Source organism: Gouania willdenowi, chromosome 11 (genome assembly GCF_900634775.1).
Source record: "Gouania willdenowi chromosome 11, fGouWil2.1, whole genome shotgun sequence".
In the NCBI taxonomy this organism is placed as follows: Eukaryota; Metazoa; Chordata; class Actinopteri; order Blenniiformes; family Gobiesocidae; genus Gouania; species Gouania willdenowi.
In genome coordinates, this window is record NC_041054.1 from 7,061,620 (window position 1) to 7,079,548 (window position 17,929).

Consider the following 17,929-nt stretch of genomic DNA (forward strand, 5'->3'; position numbering starts at 1 on the left):
TACAAAAGAATGTGTTGACATGGAGAGTATGAAAAGTGGAAATTAGGAGCGCTAAAATCCAGAAGGTGGCGGTAGTGCGACTGCAGGGTGGAAGTGACCAGAAAACCCCGTAGAAGAAGAAGAAACGAGCTATTAAATGACGAAGAAGAAGAAAACATGTCGGCGTCTGAGACAACGACAAAGGTAGCGAATATATGCACCTTAAAATCAGCTTTTTATTTGAAATTACATTTTTGTTAAGGCTTTCCCGTGCTCTATGTGTTGATACCACCACTGATGTCTTATTCATCTCTCCAATTTGTTTTTGGTTCTTTGATTACAGCCTGAAGTTCTGTGTTTGTACATAATTAAAATGCTAGCAGCCTTTAGCCTTCATTAGAATGTATTGTGTGTTTATGTTATGGCTAAATTACAAGCTTTACCCAGTTTTACAGCCTGTGCACACGTTGACTGAAAACAATTGGATTTCTATCAATGAAATGCTGTATTAAATTAGATGTTGGCTCGTGTTTTTGTTGTACTAGCCTATTGTGTTTAATTTGACAGAAATTGGTCTCTGAATGAAAGTTTAGCTGGATATGCTTTATAATTAACAAATGTTTGTATTTGTTCCTATTAATCTGAACCACTGATCGCTAAGATGAGTAGCTATCAAGTGGTTTTGGCTTAGAGCTTTATCTTTAGATCACATTTGTTCTGCAGATGAATCTTGAGGAGATGGAAAATAAATGTTAAAGATGGACATTATAATGCAAACTTCAAAATTAGGTAAAAAAAAACAAAGGCATGTTTTAAAAAATACAATTGTACCTGGATCTCAATCGCCTCCTCGAGGCTATGCATGATATCACAAATTGTAAAAGGAAATAGTTGCAAAACTGGTGACTGACAGTAATTTGAAATATTTCCCATTACCATGCAGTCTTTACTGTTTGTTCTCAAATTATGGAAATTCGCTTTGCATTACCTAAAATAGAAAATGTTTATGCAGATTTTGTTAAATTTACGTTCTATTTAGTGTGATGTGTGTATTAAGCTGAGCAGCATGTCAGTCACAAATACTTTGCTTCAGAAATACAGTTTTGCCTGCATACTGTATGTAGAAAAACAGTGGCATTGAATAAGGTTGATTTGTTTTTCCCCCGCAGCAGGTTATATGTTTGGGTACATTTTTTATTTTTTTCAGTTATAGCATAGTATTTTTACATTTTTGTCACGTTGCAATACAGAACATAGAAAGTACAGTATGTTTAATTTGCTACAGAAAAACCTGACATGTTGATACCAGATTGAAGAAATATCAAATTAATGGCAGTTTTTTTGTAATTATATGCTTCATATAATGAATACATAAACCCAGTGCTGGTTATTGTGCTTTCTAATAGAAGCAGCCTAAACAGGACGACTCAGAAACACCGACCAAGTCTTTAGATGGACAAAGTCAAGTAGACGAAGGTGAGTCTGCCACCTGTTCATGCACTTAACTCTGTGAAAATGTTCTTTTCTCACAATACATGCACAGGGAGTTTAAAATAATTCACACACAGGTAACTTAGCTTCCGAAACATTTGCTGCTCCCATCACGACAGAGCTCATGGGCGGTGTTTTCTCCTCCCCCCACACAGGAAAGGATAAAGGTGGAACTGATGATGGCGAGAACTTATCCCCTGCCGCCACCTCCTCTTCCTCCCCCTCCTTCTCACTCGCAGGTAAACATCACCAATGCTAATTTTGGTCCGACGACAAGACCAACGTGTGATCCATGAAACATTTGTAAATGGCCAATCTTAGCGTACAAATCAGCGGGTACTGATAAATGCAGCGGCTAAAGTCGATCGCCGTTAACTTGTTCCACTCTCCTGTTTCGGAGGCCCCGCCCACTGAGGTCAAACAAGAAAATGCACTTTTTCAAGATGAAAATTGACATCTTCACATCTGAGGTGGAGTAAAAGAAAGATTTTCTTTTTGGACCTGTGAAAACTGCACGTTTTGAACAACTTCATGCCAGAAATCCTGGCGAGACGCACGGATATGACGCTTATATCGATCTCAGTTGTCCGCACGCCAAGGCAATAAATGACACATTGAAACAAATGAACGCTCGAAACCTGTGGGCTTTTTGAAAATTCCATTTATTTAGTTTAATTTGTTTTTGATCTGTTCCGAAAGTGACAGCTGAGGTTTATTTAATACTTCATTTTCAGTGTCGGTCAGATTTTGCTGTGCTGCACCAACAAATCCATACACTAAGGTTTGCGTACATGAGCTGAGACCTGACATGAGATCTGATCGTAGTGTAATTTCTAAATACTGAAGCTTGCGTGAATATGGTCGAACGCACAAACATAAATGATAAATGAGGGCCCACATGATTAGAAGCTTTGACACTTTTTATTATTACTGATTACAATATCCTCTGGTTGATTAGTTATTCAATCACTCATGGTTTTTCATTTCCAGGACACGCTGCAAAGTCTGTTCTCTTCACGTCCACCATGGCGTTGTCCTCTTCTCCTTCCACGTCATCAACTCTGTCCCCCGGCCGGGCAAAGATGAGCGTATCTGGGCCAGGAAGCAGCAAACCCGTTTCACCCCCGGCTTCTTCTTCATCGTCATCCTCCTCCTCTTCCTCCTCCTCCTCTTCCGCGGCGTCTCCTTCTCCATCTGTTTCCCCGACTCCTCCCAAGATCCACCGGGCCCGCAAAACCATGAACAGGCCCGCAGTCGGGCAGGTGAGACAATAAGCTGTGCTGATATTGTTTTGTCCGTTTGTTTGTTTGATTATTTTCTTGGGATTTTGATGCGTCTATCTCACAGATGGGCTCCTCCGAGACGCCTGGAAGATCTGTGTCACTTTCAGAGCTCTCTAACGCTGAAAGTGGTGAGTGACTCTACAGGCCTTCCTCTCTGACTGGTTATTGCTTCTATCTCAATCAAATCAAACCCAGTTTTATCTCACGTTTTGTTTTTCATGTCTTCAAAAGTTGCAAAAAGGAGGAAACTCGGCCATTTATCCAGCAGTGCTGCAGAGAAGTCTGAAAACATTCCTGACAATTCTCAGACACTGGTGAGACACTTCTCATTTTAGTACATACAGTCAGGTACAGCCACTGATTAAATAGTGAAAGGTTGGATTTGGTTGCATACAGCCTTTTTTCAAGCACTGGTGTATGCGAATTAACCATTTAGTGCACATGTATCAAACCCATGACCCGGGGGCCAAATCCGGCCCTTTGGAGCATCCAATCTGGCCCACAGGAGAAAGTGAAATTGACAGAGAGAACATAAGTCATTTTGCAAATGCTGTACTGTTTAAAAAAAACTCAAAATTCTTACGAAATCCTTACATTTTCCTTAATTTTTTACATAACCTTTCCCTTAATTACATAGAAATTGGTCATAAAATTAAGGAAATTTAAAGTGAAGATCCTGTTGGGACTGATATCTGTCACTTATTGCTTGGATATTTTCGGTTTATTACATATTTTGTATTTTATGTATACGTAGAAGTGAAAACTAGGGCACAATAATGTTGAAATTACAAATTTTCCCGCATAAAATCCGTGGCCCACTTGAGTTCAAACTGCTCCGTATTTGGCCTCTGAACAAAAATGAGTTGGACACCCCAGATTTAGTGGAAATTTAGAGAAAAAACTGAACTAGAAAGGCAGAGAAATTGTAGTTTATTTGGGAGGAATTTATACTTTGTCAAATTCATCAGTCCATGTGCACACTGATTGTTATAAAGTAGTTATCACAGTTCCTAACTTGTCTTATATTTATTTGAAAACGATCCCCTGAAAAGACGTTGCCTGGGACTGAAGCGATTCCATCAATGAGCAGCAGTGATGGACACTTGGACGAGGACACCGGCAACAATATCCTAGATTCTCATGAATCTCAGAGGGATTCAGACATGGTGCGGGTCTTCAGTTCACTCATTGTTCCTCGTTGCACTACATGGGTTGGTTAACTTTAACCCCTTTTGGCATTGTTTGTAGTTAGAAGATAAAGTCGTAGAAGTGAGGAGCCAAGCTAAAGACAACGGAGGCTCGTTAAACGTGTCGGATCAGGTGAGTTATTCCATGGATTCCAACAGTTCATTCCTATTATGTGTAAGTTAAATCTGCTAGTACCCATGATATTTATTTATTAGATTAAATCATAGTGTGTGCGTCATAGATCAGTGAATCGTATGGAAGCCCATTCCAGCCAATAAAATAAAATAAACTATGAAAAGTAAAACAATAAAAAGAAAGTTGATGAGGCACTATCTCATAATTATGACTTAGATTTTTTTCAAATCATTATTATTTCACTTTTCCTAGTGTTTTTTTACTGGCGTGAATGGGCTTCCATAGAATCACACATCATTTACTTGCGAGGGAAGAAAAAAGGTTGAAATTGTCACTCGGAAGTTTTTCATCTTCACCGTAAACACTCTTTGTTCACATTTTTGCACATTGCATTGTGGGATATGGAATCCCGTAGAAGTGTTTTTACTTCATTCTTACTTGTAATTTCTTGTGTTTTTTTTCTCCAGAAAAGGAGGACAGTCATTCTCTTGATACCATTTTTATTCTAGTTTGTTCCCAGTATTACCTTTGATATCAAAATCAAGTAAAAACACTTCTTATCCACATCCCACAATGCAACGCCTGAAAAGTGTCAACAAAAATATGTTTAAGGTGAAAAATGAAAATACGCATTTTCAAAACGCAATTTCAACCTTTTACATCTTTTTTTGAGCAAATGATCTTCAATTTATCGATCAATTAGGTCTACGGATTTATCTGATTTAAAAACTGTCCAATCACTGCTTCCGGGTTGCAGGACACTGGAGATTAATCTAGTTCAGTAAAGGCAAGAAGAAAAACTTCTATCATGTTGTTGCCAGATATCACAGCACACTTTCAATGTCCAGTCCGTGGTTGGTTTGGCAAAAAGAGAGGGAAGTGCACTATTTTAGCTGCACAGCCTTGAAATCAAGAACAGCATACAAGCATTTACAGTAACACAGATTATAGAGTTTTAAATACTGAAACCCTTTTTTCTGTCTTTTAGTTCTCAACCCAAAAGCAGATATTGTTTCCGTTTTTTTTTTTTTTTTAACAAGCACAAATTCAGCCGTCTGATTATTACTGGCCTTTTTTTTTTTATTGTGCTACAGGAGTCACAAAAAGCTTCTCACAGTGGGAATGAGAATGGCCAGTCTTCATGGCTGTTGTCAGACCAGGTCAAAGAGAGAAAGGCAGCTGATGAAGTGGAAATGGAGGAAGAGGGTGAGCCAGAACACACTGGATTTTAACACTTCATAGAAAAGAAATATTTTAAAACATGAGATCCAGATATGTAGAGTTAACACTAACAGGTTTTAATAAATCATTTCTGAGCATTGATGTGAATGGGATATAAGAAGTGGGGAAAAAAGGCTTTAACATCAAATGTTCTTCAATCCACTGTCCAATGATATTATTTTCTGAACCATTTCTATCTTTGTGCTCAATAGGAGACACGACAGATTACACAGAGGTTCCTTTAGATGCTCTGGACATCGCTGCAGCAGACAGTCTGACTCTTTCTCCTCATGCTGGTACGTTTGTGACACACACAGAACCACAGTTACCGCTTTCCTTTTAGTCACAGATGAGGAAGTGAGGGGAAAAAAAACAGATATTCTGCACTTGCCTTATCCTAAAAACATGCTTGTTGGTCTGCTTGTGATTCTGCACATGAAATGTGGGTGTAGCACATGGCTGTGCGTATAAAAAGTTTGCTGTCTTCAACAAACCCTTTTCAGAATACGATTAGCCAGTGATCAAACAATGTTGTAGTCCTTGTAAGTATGTCATCTCTGCCTTCTATTTTGTGAGTTGTCACCACAATTGTATGAAGATTCAGAAACAATGTCTTGAGTAGCTGTGTATCAAATGTGCAAACAAAAGAAGTTTAAAATGTCAATGGCAGCAATTTGAATTTTATTTCGGCAGTTTTCACAAAAAATAGTACAGAACAAACACTCAATTGTCTAATTCTTCAGCCGAAAGGGTCGTAGGTTGAAGCAAGGCTTATACATACAGTACCTACCCCATTACAACAAAACAAGGTTCTCTACATAATATCACACACAAAAAACATTTAACTTATATTACTATTTTCTCAATATATATTCTGCACAAGTTTATATATATATGTATATGTAATATATATATATATATATGTATGTTATATATATGTATGTATATGTAATATATATATATGTATGTTATATATATATATGTATGTTATATATATGTATGTTATATATATGTATGTTATATATGTATGTAATATATATATATATATGTATATATATTACTTACGTACATACACGTGAATGTATATTATTTCATATTTACAACACAAATTTCATGAATTAAATTTAGAGTGGCAATATGTAAATTAACAAAAACCTTTTATGTTTAAGTATTAATATAATGAATTAATAAATATTTTGATAATAAAGAGGACCTATTGGTGTAGGACCTCGTTTTATGACTTATATTTTTTGAAAATCAAAAAAAAGCTCTTCATGCTACAATTGCTGTATAATAACTGATTGATTTTTTTTTTTTTACACAAGGCGTCGATCTTAACAATTAGAAGGAACTCGTAGAGAAAATAAAAATACAAGTAATAAGATGCACATTTAGTTTACAATTTATTTTATCATTTTAAATTTCACATTCAGTTTTTATTTTGAGTCAGCTATCAAAGTGTATTTTTTAAAATGTTTTCTTTTTTGCCTACTGTATTAATGTGGCTGCAAAGGTCGGATAAAAGCAAACAAAACCAATTGTACTATTTGGTCTTAATTAACAAAATCCTATTAATCTTGTGCATACATGCTTCTAAACTCCCAGAAAACATGTGTTTTGCAGTAGATTCAAAGCCCATTCATTTAGTTGAAGGGCACATTACTCACCACACTCCTCAAACCCTAATTATATACGCCAGATCTTTTCAATTCCATAAATTAATTAAACAATTATGATCGGTGAAAAAATATTAGAGGACTATTTGAGTAATCATAGTGTAAAATTTCCTGTTTGCGGTTGGCAGATGGTAGCGATGCAGGGGATATGGAGCGGCTGGAGGAGCTCCCCCTGTGCAGCTGTAGGATGGAGGCTCCACGCGTTGACAGCACCAGCCACAGAGTCAGCAGGCAGTGCATGGCAACCGAGAGCATCAATGGAGAGGTTTGACGTCTCCTCAGTCTTTGTGTCACAGCTCAGCGGCGCACAGGCTGTCATAACGAACATCTGCAGACGCTGCTAATAAGATGCTGCTTTTGAATGTATTTCTATGGTTGCCTTGAAGTGCAACGCAAAATGCGAAAGAGAGAACACACACACAAAAGACAAAACACGAAAGCAAAAAGAAAACCGAAGGGGTCACATGAGACATCGCTGATTGTACGAGGCAGCTGTTGTTCAGCTTTTGAAGTGGAAGAAATTAGACAATGGCGCCATTTGACATCTTCAAACATGTTTCATTTTCTTTTTTGTGTTGGTTAAGCGTTTTCTTTTCTGTGTGTGTCTTTTCTCATTTGCTTTTGTCTTTTGTAATTGCGTTTTCTTTTTTTGTTTTTGTTTGTGTTTTGTAATTGTGTGGGTTTTTTTTGTGTTTTTTGCATTTGTGTTATGTCTTTTGTGTAAGCATTTTCTTTTCTCTGTGTGTTCTTTTTTGTGTTTTGCAATTATTTTTTGCTTTTGTATTTTGTCTTTTGTGTAAGCATTTTCTTTTCTGTGTTTGGTCATTGCGTTTTCTTTGTGTGTGTTCTCTCTTTTGATTTCTTGCTTTGTCCTTCAGGGCCACTGTACATTTCACTTCATATTAACTATGATGAGCTAGATTTTTAAGGACTAGTTATACATGTTTACAGGTATATTGACTTAATAAGTATTTATTTTTGCTGCTTGTGGAATCTGTAGAAAACTTGGGTTGGAACTCATTTCTATGTGTCCCTACTGCAGCTGCGAGCCTGCACCATCAGGACGGTGAAGGCAGAGACGATGCGGCCGTCCAGTCGCGTTCCCCTCATGGTGCTTTGTGACGTTCACCGCTCGCACATGGTGGAACATCACTGCTGTCCCAGCTGTGGATATTTCTGCTTGGCAGTGAGTGTTTAAAGCTCATTTAGTTCTGATAGCGTCACAATCAGGGGTTGGGGTCGACTGCAATTATCCATGTTCATTTACAACTCCATTACGATGACCCTCATTTTTTCCAATTACAATTAAAATGACAGTTGTTTTCCCCCTGAGAGTCAATTACATTTACTATCTATAGCATAACTGATGAGCTTTGACCCATGTCTTAAATCAGCTGTAAAACACGCGAAAAATATGATCTCTCTTCAAATTTTTTTTTTTATCTTTCTGTATACTCCACGATTTAAATTTCTTTTTTTTTGAAATGGTAAAATGATACATAATTATAATTAATGATCAATTACGTGATTATAATTGACCCCAACCCTGGCAACAATGTCTATGATGAGATTAATTCATTTTAAAAATTATTATTAAAGCAAAAATGCTTATATTATATTCGCTAACGTTCAACGCTACTTTGACAATAAGCAAAAAGTTAATTTATATTTTTCCTTCCATCCAGGGAACATTTCTCGAGTGCTGTCCAGACCAGCGCATCGCTCACCGCTTCCACCGTGGCTGCGTGACGGTACTGGGCAGTGGGCGGAGTCGGGCGAACGGTGGTGGAGGCCTGCTGTTCTGTCCGCACTGCGGAGAGGACGCCTCCGAAGCCCAGGAGGTCACCATCCCCTCTTTCAACTCATCCACGGCGTCTGCCACCACAGTCGTCACCATGTCGGCCTCTTCCACCACCACGCCGTCCCTGCCGCCGTCGGCCCCCGTGGGGCCATCGCTCACGGCCTCCACGGGAGGGATGCAGGACGGGAAAATGCCCGAACGCCCTGTCAGGTGGGCTCGGAATGCACATTAGAGAAGTGGTGTTTGCCAGTGTTAAGGTCAATTAGAATTGTAATCAAGTTAATGGTAATTATAATAATGGTGTAATTATAATTGAAATCGTTATAGAAGAAATATGTTTCTGTTGTAATTGTAAATGACAGTTTTTATAGAAAGTTCATGACAATGAATTTACAATGTAATTAAACACAAAACTGGGGAACCATGTTACAGTTCTATGGTTTACACATATCTAGTAAACCATTATTAAAATATGTTTCATATTAAGTTTACCAGTTAGTTCTCTAGAGGATAATTTTACCATAAAAAAAAATAAATAAAAAAATAAAATCTAGCGGTATAGTGACAGATTATAATATTTTAGTCACCGTAATCATAATTCAGTTGTAATTGAACATGGATAATTCAAGATGTAATTGTCATAGAAAAATGTAATTGACCCCCAACCCTGGTGTTTTCTGATTGTAATAATCCATTAATTTCCCAACGTTCTTTGTCTTCCTCCCCCAGTGCTCGTATACGTAGCCACGGTTTGGCCACTCTGACGATGGAGCAGCAGAAGCCCGTGGCATCAGCAGCCACAGAGACCGCTGTGCCCCCAGCAGAGGAGGGAGTGGACAGCGTGGGGCCTTCTATCTGCATGCCCAACGGGAAGTCAGTCAGTCCTAGTGCACTTCCACTAGGACCCAGCAGGGCGGCGCTGCAGAAAGCCATCCTCACACAGGACACAGAAAGGTAGGACAGGGTTTAGTCATCAGACTCAAAAATAAACATGTAGTGTCACTGCTGCTTCTACTAGTGTTTGGTTTTGTTTTTGTAAGACGTTTTTGGGCACTACAATATATTCACTGAAACTGCAAATAATTCAATACTTGGTATTGGAATTATGAAAGAGTCAAAACTTTTTCTGATGGTTCTCAGATAAAAATCTGCTGCACTGCCATTTATTAAAAACCTGCTTGCGTTTCCTGAAAAAAAAAATACAAGCTTTAGCTTTTTTTTAAGAACCGTAATCAGTCTATGACAGGGGGTGTCAAACTCATTTTAGTTCAAGTGCCAAATACAGACCAGTTTGATCTCATGTAGGCCACAGATTTCACAGTTTCAACATTAATGTGCCCTAGTTTGCACTTGCAGGTATAAATTACATTTAAGTATATAAGAGACTGACAATATCCAAGAATTAAGCGACTGTAAACTTAAATTCACTTGCTTTTCCTTGATATTATGAACAATTGTTATTTCATTTAGTAGAATAATTTGAGGACATTTCCAGGATTTTTAAAAATGTAGTTGTTTTCATCAGTTTCGGATTAAAAAATGACTGCCATCATGTGATATAATCATATGAGACATTTGTATTTGTGCGTATGTGGAGGGGCGGATGTATCTACAACTGAATTATTTTGTAGTTTACACTGTTTTCTGTATTTTGTATTTTCTCCTGCGGGCCGAATTAGATGCTCTAAAGGGCCAGATTTGGCCCCTGGGCCCTCAGTTTGACATAGTTGGTCTAGATCTTATTCAAGGTGGAAGAAAAATAATTATTGCTTTTTTTGGTGCTCTAGGAAGAAGAAACTGAGGTTCCACCCTCGTCAGCTTTACCCAGCAGCCAAACAAGGAGAGGTGCAGAGAGTCCTGCTAATGCTTAGTAAGTGTTGGTTAACACTTCCATTGTAATAACATGGTATTAACCGTTTCGATTAATTTTAATTAATTTTAAAATCCTGAATATTAATAATTTGTGTTCCAGTGGAGGGTATTGATCCAACATATCAGCCGGAATCTCAGAACAGACGCTCGGCTCTTCACGCTGCTGCTCAGAAAGGTCTGCTGGAAATCTGTTACATGCTGGTGCAGGTGAGACATGTAACGTGGGTCAGTTGTTTTGTAGCTGTAAAAATCAAACACTATGCAGTCAATATAAATTATTGATTTTTTTTTCTGATGATTGTGATAATTTAACTCTGATTTCATCACATTTCTGATGAAAGTTTAAGTTTACTACTTCCTACCCCTTTTCATGTAAGCTAATCAGATATAGGAGATGTATGTGTCGGTCTAATTAAACAGTTTGTATATTTTTGGTATAACTATATTTTCAATGGATATAATTTCTTTTATTTATTAACATTAAATGGTGTACATATTTTTGGATGTGTGTGTATAGGAATATTGGATATGTATGTGATTGCACAAAATGTATTAAATGTCACATGCCTGAAAAGAAAAAAAATATATGATAAAAATAAATCCAACAAATTTTGAGAGTAAAGTAGCTACTTTCAAGCTCCACCTGTGCTCATTGCCCCCCAAATAATCCTGACAAGTAACACATTTTCAAATCTATTGAACTAACAGGGATGCAAGTAATTTTCGAAATTTCAAAATGAATCAAAAACTAAAAACTAGATTAGACTAATCACCTGCATTTAATTTTTTTTTTTTAAATGCAGGTAATAACTAAAGATTTTTTGCAATCTGTGCCAAAAAGCATTAGAAAACAAATGAGGAAATTCAGTGCATGTATGAAATGAACTAACAGGGAAAAAGGAATATCATGTTTCCTAATGCAAGTAACACATGTCATAAATAAATTGAAACTGAAAAACTAAATTTAACTTAACACCTGCATAAAAGTGAAGTAGTCAAAAATACAGGAAATAACCAAACATTGTTTGCAGTCTGCGACAAAAAGCTTAAGAAAACAAAAAAGCAAATTATTTTTTTTTTTTTTTGTGAAAGTCTGTTTTATTGTTCCGCTTCACTTCACATGCCGACCTTAATTGTTATTTTTGTACTTCAGTTACATTTTGTTCCCAGTCACATATCTCATGCAGTTTAATAATTAATGGTCTTTTAATTTCTGCTACATTTTTAGGCTTTTCATTCTTACTTTTTTGTGTGTTCAGTATTAATGGTCTTTATGTCAATGAAGAAATGCTTTTTAGGAGATTGACATGGAATTTAAAATGTGTTCCCGTTTGTTGTGCTCCACTGGTTTAGGGTTACTTCACTTTGAAATGGAAAACAAGTTCCTATAATTATGAACTTACCCTCTGCTTTCTTATTGAGCAAATATTGTTTCGCTGGCTCCCACAGTCCTGATTGCTCTCTGTTGCAGGCGGGCGCTCAAGTGGATACCAAGGATAAGGAGTTACGGACGCCCCTCCTGGAAGCCATTGTCAATAACCACATCGAGGTGGCGCACTACTTGATCAAGAACGGAGCCTGCGTCTACCACAGTGTAGGTGTAGCAAATATAGAAATGGTTTCTCTCTATATGACGGTCGAGATGGTGTTTTATGTATTTGTTATTCATCAGGAAGACGATGGATACACAGGCCTTCATCACGCGGCCAAGATGGGTAACCTGGAAATTGTCAACATGCTGCTGGAGACGGGGCAGGTTGATGTGAACGCACAGGTAATAACCTTCAACGAAAATGTATGAATTAAATACTCATAATTACACGTGTTCAGTGCTTATTATGTTGTAACTTTAGACTGTTAGAGTCTGTGTAGAGGGTTTAGTAGGTTTTATTATGAATTTAGAGGTTTATTTGGGTGCCATTCCTCTAGGAGTAGAATAACACTGTTTAGCAGTTATTAATGATTAATAATAGCTCAGGGTGTGAAATCTTGTCAATTTGATGATAGGGATGAGTCAAACAAAAATAAAAGACTTTTTCTTCATAGAGCCATATTTTCTATATAAGGGTTGAACTTCTTCATCTTAGCTGTTGTTATTTCCTTTGTTGTGTTTTTTTTTTTTTTTTTCTAGGATAGTGGTGGCTGGACGCCAATCATCTGGGCTGCAGAGCATAAACACGTGCAAGTGATCAAATCTCTACTAAACCGAGGCGCCGACGTCTCCATCAGCGATAAGGTTAGTTTGAACTTCTGGAGGAAAAAAGAATAGAAGAAAATGAATGCAGCTTCATTTAATGCAGATTCTTTTCACCCCTCCAGGAACTGAATGTGTGTCTCCACTGGGCAGCTTACGCAGGAAACGTGGACATCGCAGAGCTGGTTTTAAACGCAGGCTGCTCGCTGGCCTCTGCTAATCTCCATGGAGACACACCTCTCCACATCGCAGCCAGAGAGGGTTACCTTGAATGTGTCACGTCAGTCCAACGTTTATCATATGTAGCTTTGATATTTGAGGAAATGAGGAATGACCGAGCCTTACAAAATACATGTTGTCTGTGCAGGCTGTTTTTATCCAGAGGTGCAGATATTGATATCCTGAACAGGGAGGGTGAAACCCCGCTCAGCCTGGCACAGGTCGACACCCCAGTGTGGGTGTCGCTTCAGATCAACAGGAAGCTACGACGGGGAATCACAAACCGCATGCTTCGGACAGAAAGAATCGTCAGCAGGTAGCTTTGACGCCTCAAATGCTCATCACCCACTTTGCTATTTTTACTTCCTGATTCGACTCGTGCGTGTTTTCCTCAGCGATGTCGCACAAGGTTACGAGAACGTCCCGATTCCCTGTGTAAATGCTGTGGACGACGAGGGCTGCTCTTCAGACTACAAATATGTCTCGGAGAACTGCGAAACTTCCACCATGAATATTGATCGCAATATCACACACTTGCAGGTGATTTAGCGTCACAGAACATTGACGTTCACTAAACCAAAGTTTAAAAAAAAAAAAACCTAAAACCTTTTCTTTCGCTTTTCCTCAGCACTGTAGCTGCACCGATGACTGCTCGTCCAGTAACTGTCTCTGTGGGCAGCTCAGCATCCGCTGCTGGTACGACAAGGTAGACATTATACAGGATTTAAAGAACTTCATATAAACAGGATAGGTGGAAATTAGGAAGGGGCTCATAGGGACTGGAATTCAATTATGAATTAAAGATACATCCAGATACACATTTTCCACAGCGTTTCTTTGCTTTTCAAAACAAACACAAAGTATTTGCATCCAGACACAGGAGACAAATTTACCTCTTTATCCTATTTTTTTTAAACCAGCGGATATCTGTAAAGTACTAAAGTAGCAGCATCCTTACTTGCTTGTAACATACAAACACTAAAGAAAAAAGGCTGTTCTAAACCTATTTTACATACAGTTTGATATGTATTACAAACTAAATCAGCAGCTCAACCGTATTGCTTTTAAAATATCAGATTACATGCAATATTTTGTGTAACTTACCATTTTTGGAAATGCATGCAACAATTATTACTGTATGTCATTTCACCCTCCCTACTAGGAATTATAATAAAGTACAAACAAGTAGGATACTTGTATTACATCAAAACCTTGTGAAACATTTTTATTCTTTAACTGAAGATAGTCAATGCAAACTCTGGAATGAGTGTTATTTTTTATTGTGAAAACCATCTATTTAAGGAACATCAACTCCTTTTCTCTGTTTATTTTGAAAATTTTCCCTCGCATAATTTACTTACTCATACTCGAAACTCTCAATTTTTATGTTGAGTCTGATCTATTTTTCACAGGCCTTCTACAATTTCATTTTTCTAATACCATTGTTGACAAATCAGCATCTATGTTAATGTCTTGAAGCCTGTCAGATTAAATGAGTGCTATGGCAATCAGAAAGTCACATGAGAATAAATAAATAAAAACGTACAGATACTTTTTTTTTTGGGCTGTAGAGAGTTTGTACTGCTGTCTTGACCTAAAAGTGATGAACATGTTTAAAAGCGACTGTGTTTTGTCTTCCCTCCTTTTCCAGGACCAGCGGCTCCTTCAAGAATTCAACAAAATTGAACCTCCGCTTATATTTGAATGCAACATGGCCTGTTCCTGTTATCGGACTTGCAAGAACAGGGTAGTGCAGGCTGGTATCAAGTGAGTGTGATACGAGACATCAGTGTTTTTTTTCATTTTTATTTCAGGAAAGATGTTGTTTACGTCTATCTCTAAATTGATCAATAAACACTTAAATTGTGGCCATACCAGCCTGTCATTGCCCGATCCCGTTAGCTCTCGGAAGCTAAGCATGTCTGGGCCTGGTTAGTAGTTGGATGGGAGACACTTCCAGGTGCCACAGTGGGGTGGCAGTCACCCCAGTGTTATCTGTCATTGTGTTCAATTCACCCACATTTCCTAGTATGAATGTAGTGAGTGAGTGATGGTGGTGGTCGGAGGGGCCGATGGTGCACTATGGCAGCCTCGCCTCCGTCAGTCTGCCCCAGGGCAGCTGTGGCTACAACAGTAGCTTCCCACCATTAAATGTGGAGTGAAAGATTAATGCCTTAATTCTGTAAAGCGACTGTCTATGATAAAGCACTATATAAAATTGATGCATTATTATTATTATTATTATTAAATCACCATTATCTCGTACTAAATAACATCAGGGATAAACGCTCATTCCTCTACAGCAGTGGTTCCCAAACTTTTTCTCATCCATCAATAACAGTTTGTGGCACAACTCTTTAAAATACACCAAAAGTTGAAGTTCATATTCTAAAATGATAAAAACATCAGAAATAAATGAATAAAAAAGGCCTAAAATCAAGGTTAATGTTGGACGAGCCTGCAGACAAAAATAAATCATGTATAACGTGAGCTAAGGGGTACTTGTGATAAAAAGTAAAGGCCAAGGGGTACATGGGGCAATAATTTTTGGGAAACACCGCTTTACTTTCTATTTTCTTTCCTTTTTCTCTGCACAGAGTTCGTCTGCAGCTCTACCGGACAGAGAAAATGGGATGGGGAGTTCGAGCCCTTCAGGATATTCCACAGGGAAGCTTCATCTGCGAGTAAGAGGGAAATCAGTCCGTTGATTGGTTGTTGGATTTGTTCTACATTGTGTAATTGGGTTACATTAAATCTTATCCTCGTTTTCTTCTTTTTTTCTCTCAAAGATATGTCGGTGAACTGATCTCTGATGCAGAGGCAGACGTTAGAGAAGATGATTCTTACCTGTTTGACCTTGACAACAAGGTGAACCAGTTTCTCATTTTTATTCAAAATTGTTCTATTAGGACTTTTATTTTGACACTGAACCACCCTCATACTTTCTGCCAAGGACGGCGAGGTGTACTGCATCGATGCCCGTTACTATGGCAACATCAGCCGCTTCATCAACCACTTGTGCGACCCCAACTTAATCCCAGTGCGTGTGTTCATGCTGCACCAGGACCTCCGCTTCCCCCGTATCGCCTTCTTCAGCTCCAGAGACATCCTCAGTGGACAGGAACTGGGGTGGGACGCCATTTTATTTATGTTGGGATTCAACAGGGTTGGGGTCAATTACGTCTTCAATTATCCATGTTCAATTACAACTCAATTACGATTACCAGCATTTTTTCCAACTACAATTCAAATTACAATTACTATTTTCCCCCTGAAATCAATTACAATTACATTCTCAATTACTAAAGTTTAAATACAAATAATCACAATTACTGAGCGCTTAATAAAAAAACCATCAAACATAACCTTCCTCTTGTGTTAGCTTTTAGTTAGCATCTTTTATGATAACAGGTCAGTTTGACCCATGTCTTAAATCAGCTGTAAGATACAAAAAAAAATAATTTTAATTCATTACATATTATGCAATTACAATTATATTTGACCCCAACCCTGGGATTCAACCCCAAACTGGTCGTCTCTTTGTTACTTTCCACATATTACTTTGAACACCCAACTTTCACCGTTATTCCATTGTCAGGTTCGATTATGGAGACCGGTTTTGGGACATCAAGAGTAAATATTTCACCTGTCAGTGCGGATCAGAGAAGTGCAAACACTCGGCCGAGGCCATCGCCTCGGAGCAGAACAGACTGGCTCGCCTGGAGGCCGGTCCAGAGTCGGGAGCCGACAACGGCGTGGTCATGCTGGGAACTTCATGAACAACAACACTAACAAAACCTACTCAGTCTCTGATGAACTATGGTGTTTTTTGACCAAAATGCATCAGTGATGCCTAAATATATTTCATCCGTAGGGTTAGTCTTTAACCTATGCTAAACTTGTAAGATGAAGTTGTATTTAAAATTGTTGTTTTTTTTTTTTTTTAACTTTGTTGTTTTTTTATACATGTTAATTTCTGTGTCATCTGTAGTGTAATAAATAACTTTAATCTTTCAATTCTCATGTTTTTTTGGCAGTAGAGGGCGCACAGACCACGCACAGATGTCTCACTCTATCAGATGAATTTCTCTCTTGATTGTGTATATGATGTATGTTTTTAATGTCACCTATATAATATACAGTTTATTCGTGGCGTGTACTTCTTGTGTAACAAACATGACGACATAAAACTTTTCTCAAAATGTTTATTTGAAGTCTAATGTGGCTCAACATTAGGCAATGCCAGAACGATGCAGTGTATTAAGCCGTCTGTTGACAAGGAAGGAGTGCTTAAAACACCCCGTAAATGTTGAAGTGAATGTAAATCTATAGCCAAAAACAGTAATAAGACATTTCAATAAATCCGAACCATTTTACAGGGCACTCCTGATGATTAGACACTAGACAAAAGGTGAAAAATTATTAAAAATACCTTCAATTGAGAAAAAAATGCTAAAGACTACGTTCTATCACACAAAATATATCCAATAGTGCTTTAAGGAATAGTGTTAATATTAGACCATCGTTTAACTTTAATTTGTAATTGGCCAAAAATTAAAAAAAAGCACTTAAGTAAGGTTGAACAATTAAAAAAAAATATATATATATATATATTTACTATTTTATCATGAGCATTTGTCAGTTCAGACTCTGATTTTAGATAAGCATTTACAGTCAAAGGTCTTCTGAGGGGTTGAAGTTAGGACAACACAGGCCAGTCATTGTGTTTTTTTGTGCTAGTCTGAAAGCGTTAGCAGTTTATTTGTGAAGCACGTTTCATACACAACGCAATTCATTGTGCGTCACAACAATCGGGATTTAAAAAGCTAAAGCTAAAGTAGCTAAAAGCAGCCACCGACTGTGTTCCATT

The 17,929-nt window shown here is 37.8% G+C and overlaps 1 protein-coding gene and 1 long non-coding RNA gene across 2 annotated transcripts; both read left to right on the plus strand.

Annotated features, from left to right (window-relative positions):
• Positions 1 to 120: 120 nt before the first annotated feature.
• Positions 121 to 1,709, plus strand: LOC114472478 (uncharacterized). The gene is made up of 3 exons (XR_003675115.1): positions 121 to 183; positions 1,386 to 1,455; positions 1,626 to 1,709. It is a non-coding gene; the product is annotated as an uncharacterized LOC114472478 (long non-coding RNA).
• A 754-nt stretch (positions 1,710 to 2,463) lies between these two features.
• On the plus strand, positions 2,464 to 17,034 carry ehmt2 (euchromatic histone-lysine N-methyltransferase 2). Its single transcript, XM_028461743.1, has 25 exons — positions 2,464 to 2,732; positions 2,818 to 2,881; positions 2,985 to 3,067; positions 3,806 to 3,919; positions 4,002 to 4,073; positions 5,171 to 5,282; positions 5,510 to 5,593; positions 7,102 to 7,238; positions 8,016 to 8,159; positions 8,659 to 8,984; positions 9,504 to 9,728; positions 10,562 to 10,644; positions 10,747 to 10,853; positions 12,118 to 12,240; positions 12,319 to 12,420; positions 12,778 to 12,882; positions 12,966 to 13,120; positions 13,208 to 13,375; positions 13,455 to 13,599; positions 13,688 to 13,765; positions 14,711 to 14,826; positions 15,657 to 15,743; positions 15,849 to 15,927; positions 16,013 to 16,188; positions 16,658 to 17,034. Exons 1-25 carry the CDS (start codon positions 2,496 to 2,498, stop codon positions 16,836 to 16,838), a joined length of 3,303 nt encoding a protein of 1,100 aa, XP_028317544.1. The 5' UTR covers positions 2,464 to 2,495; the 3' UTR covers positions 16,839 to 17,034.
• Positions 17,035 to 17,929: the final 895 nt, after the last annotated feature.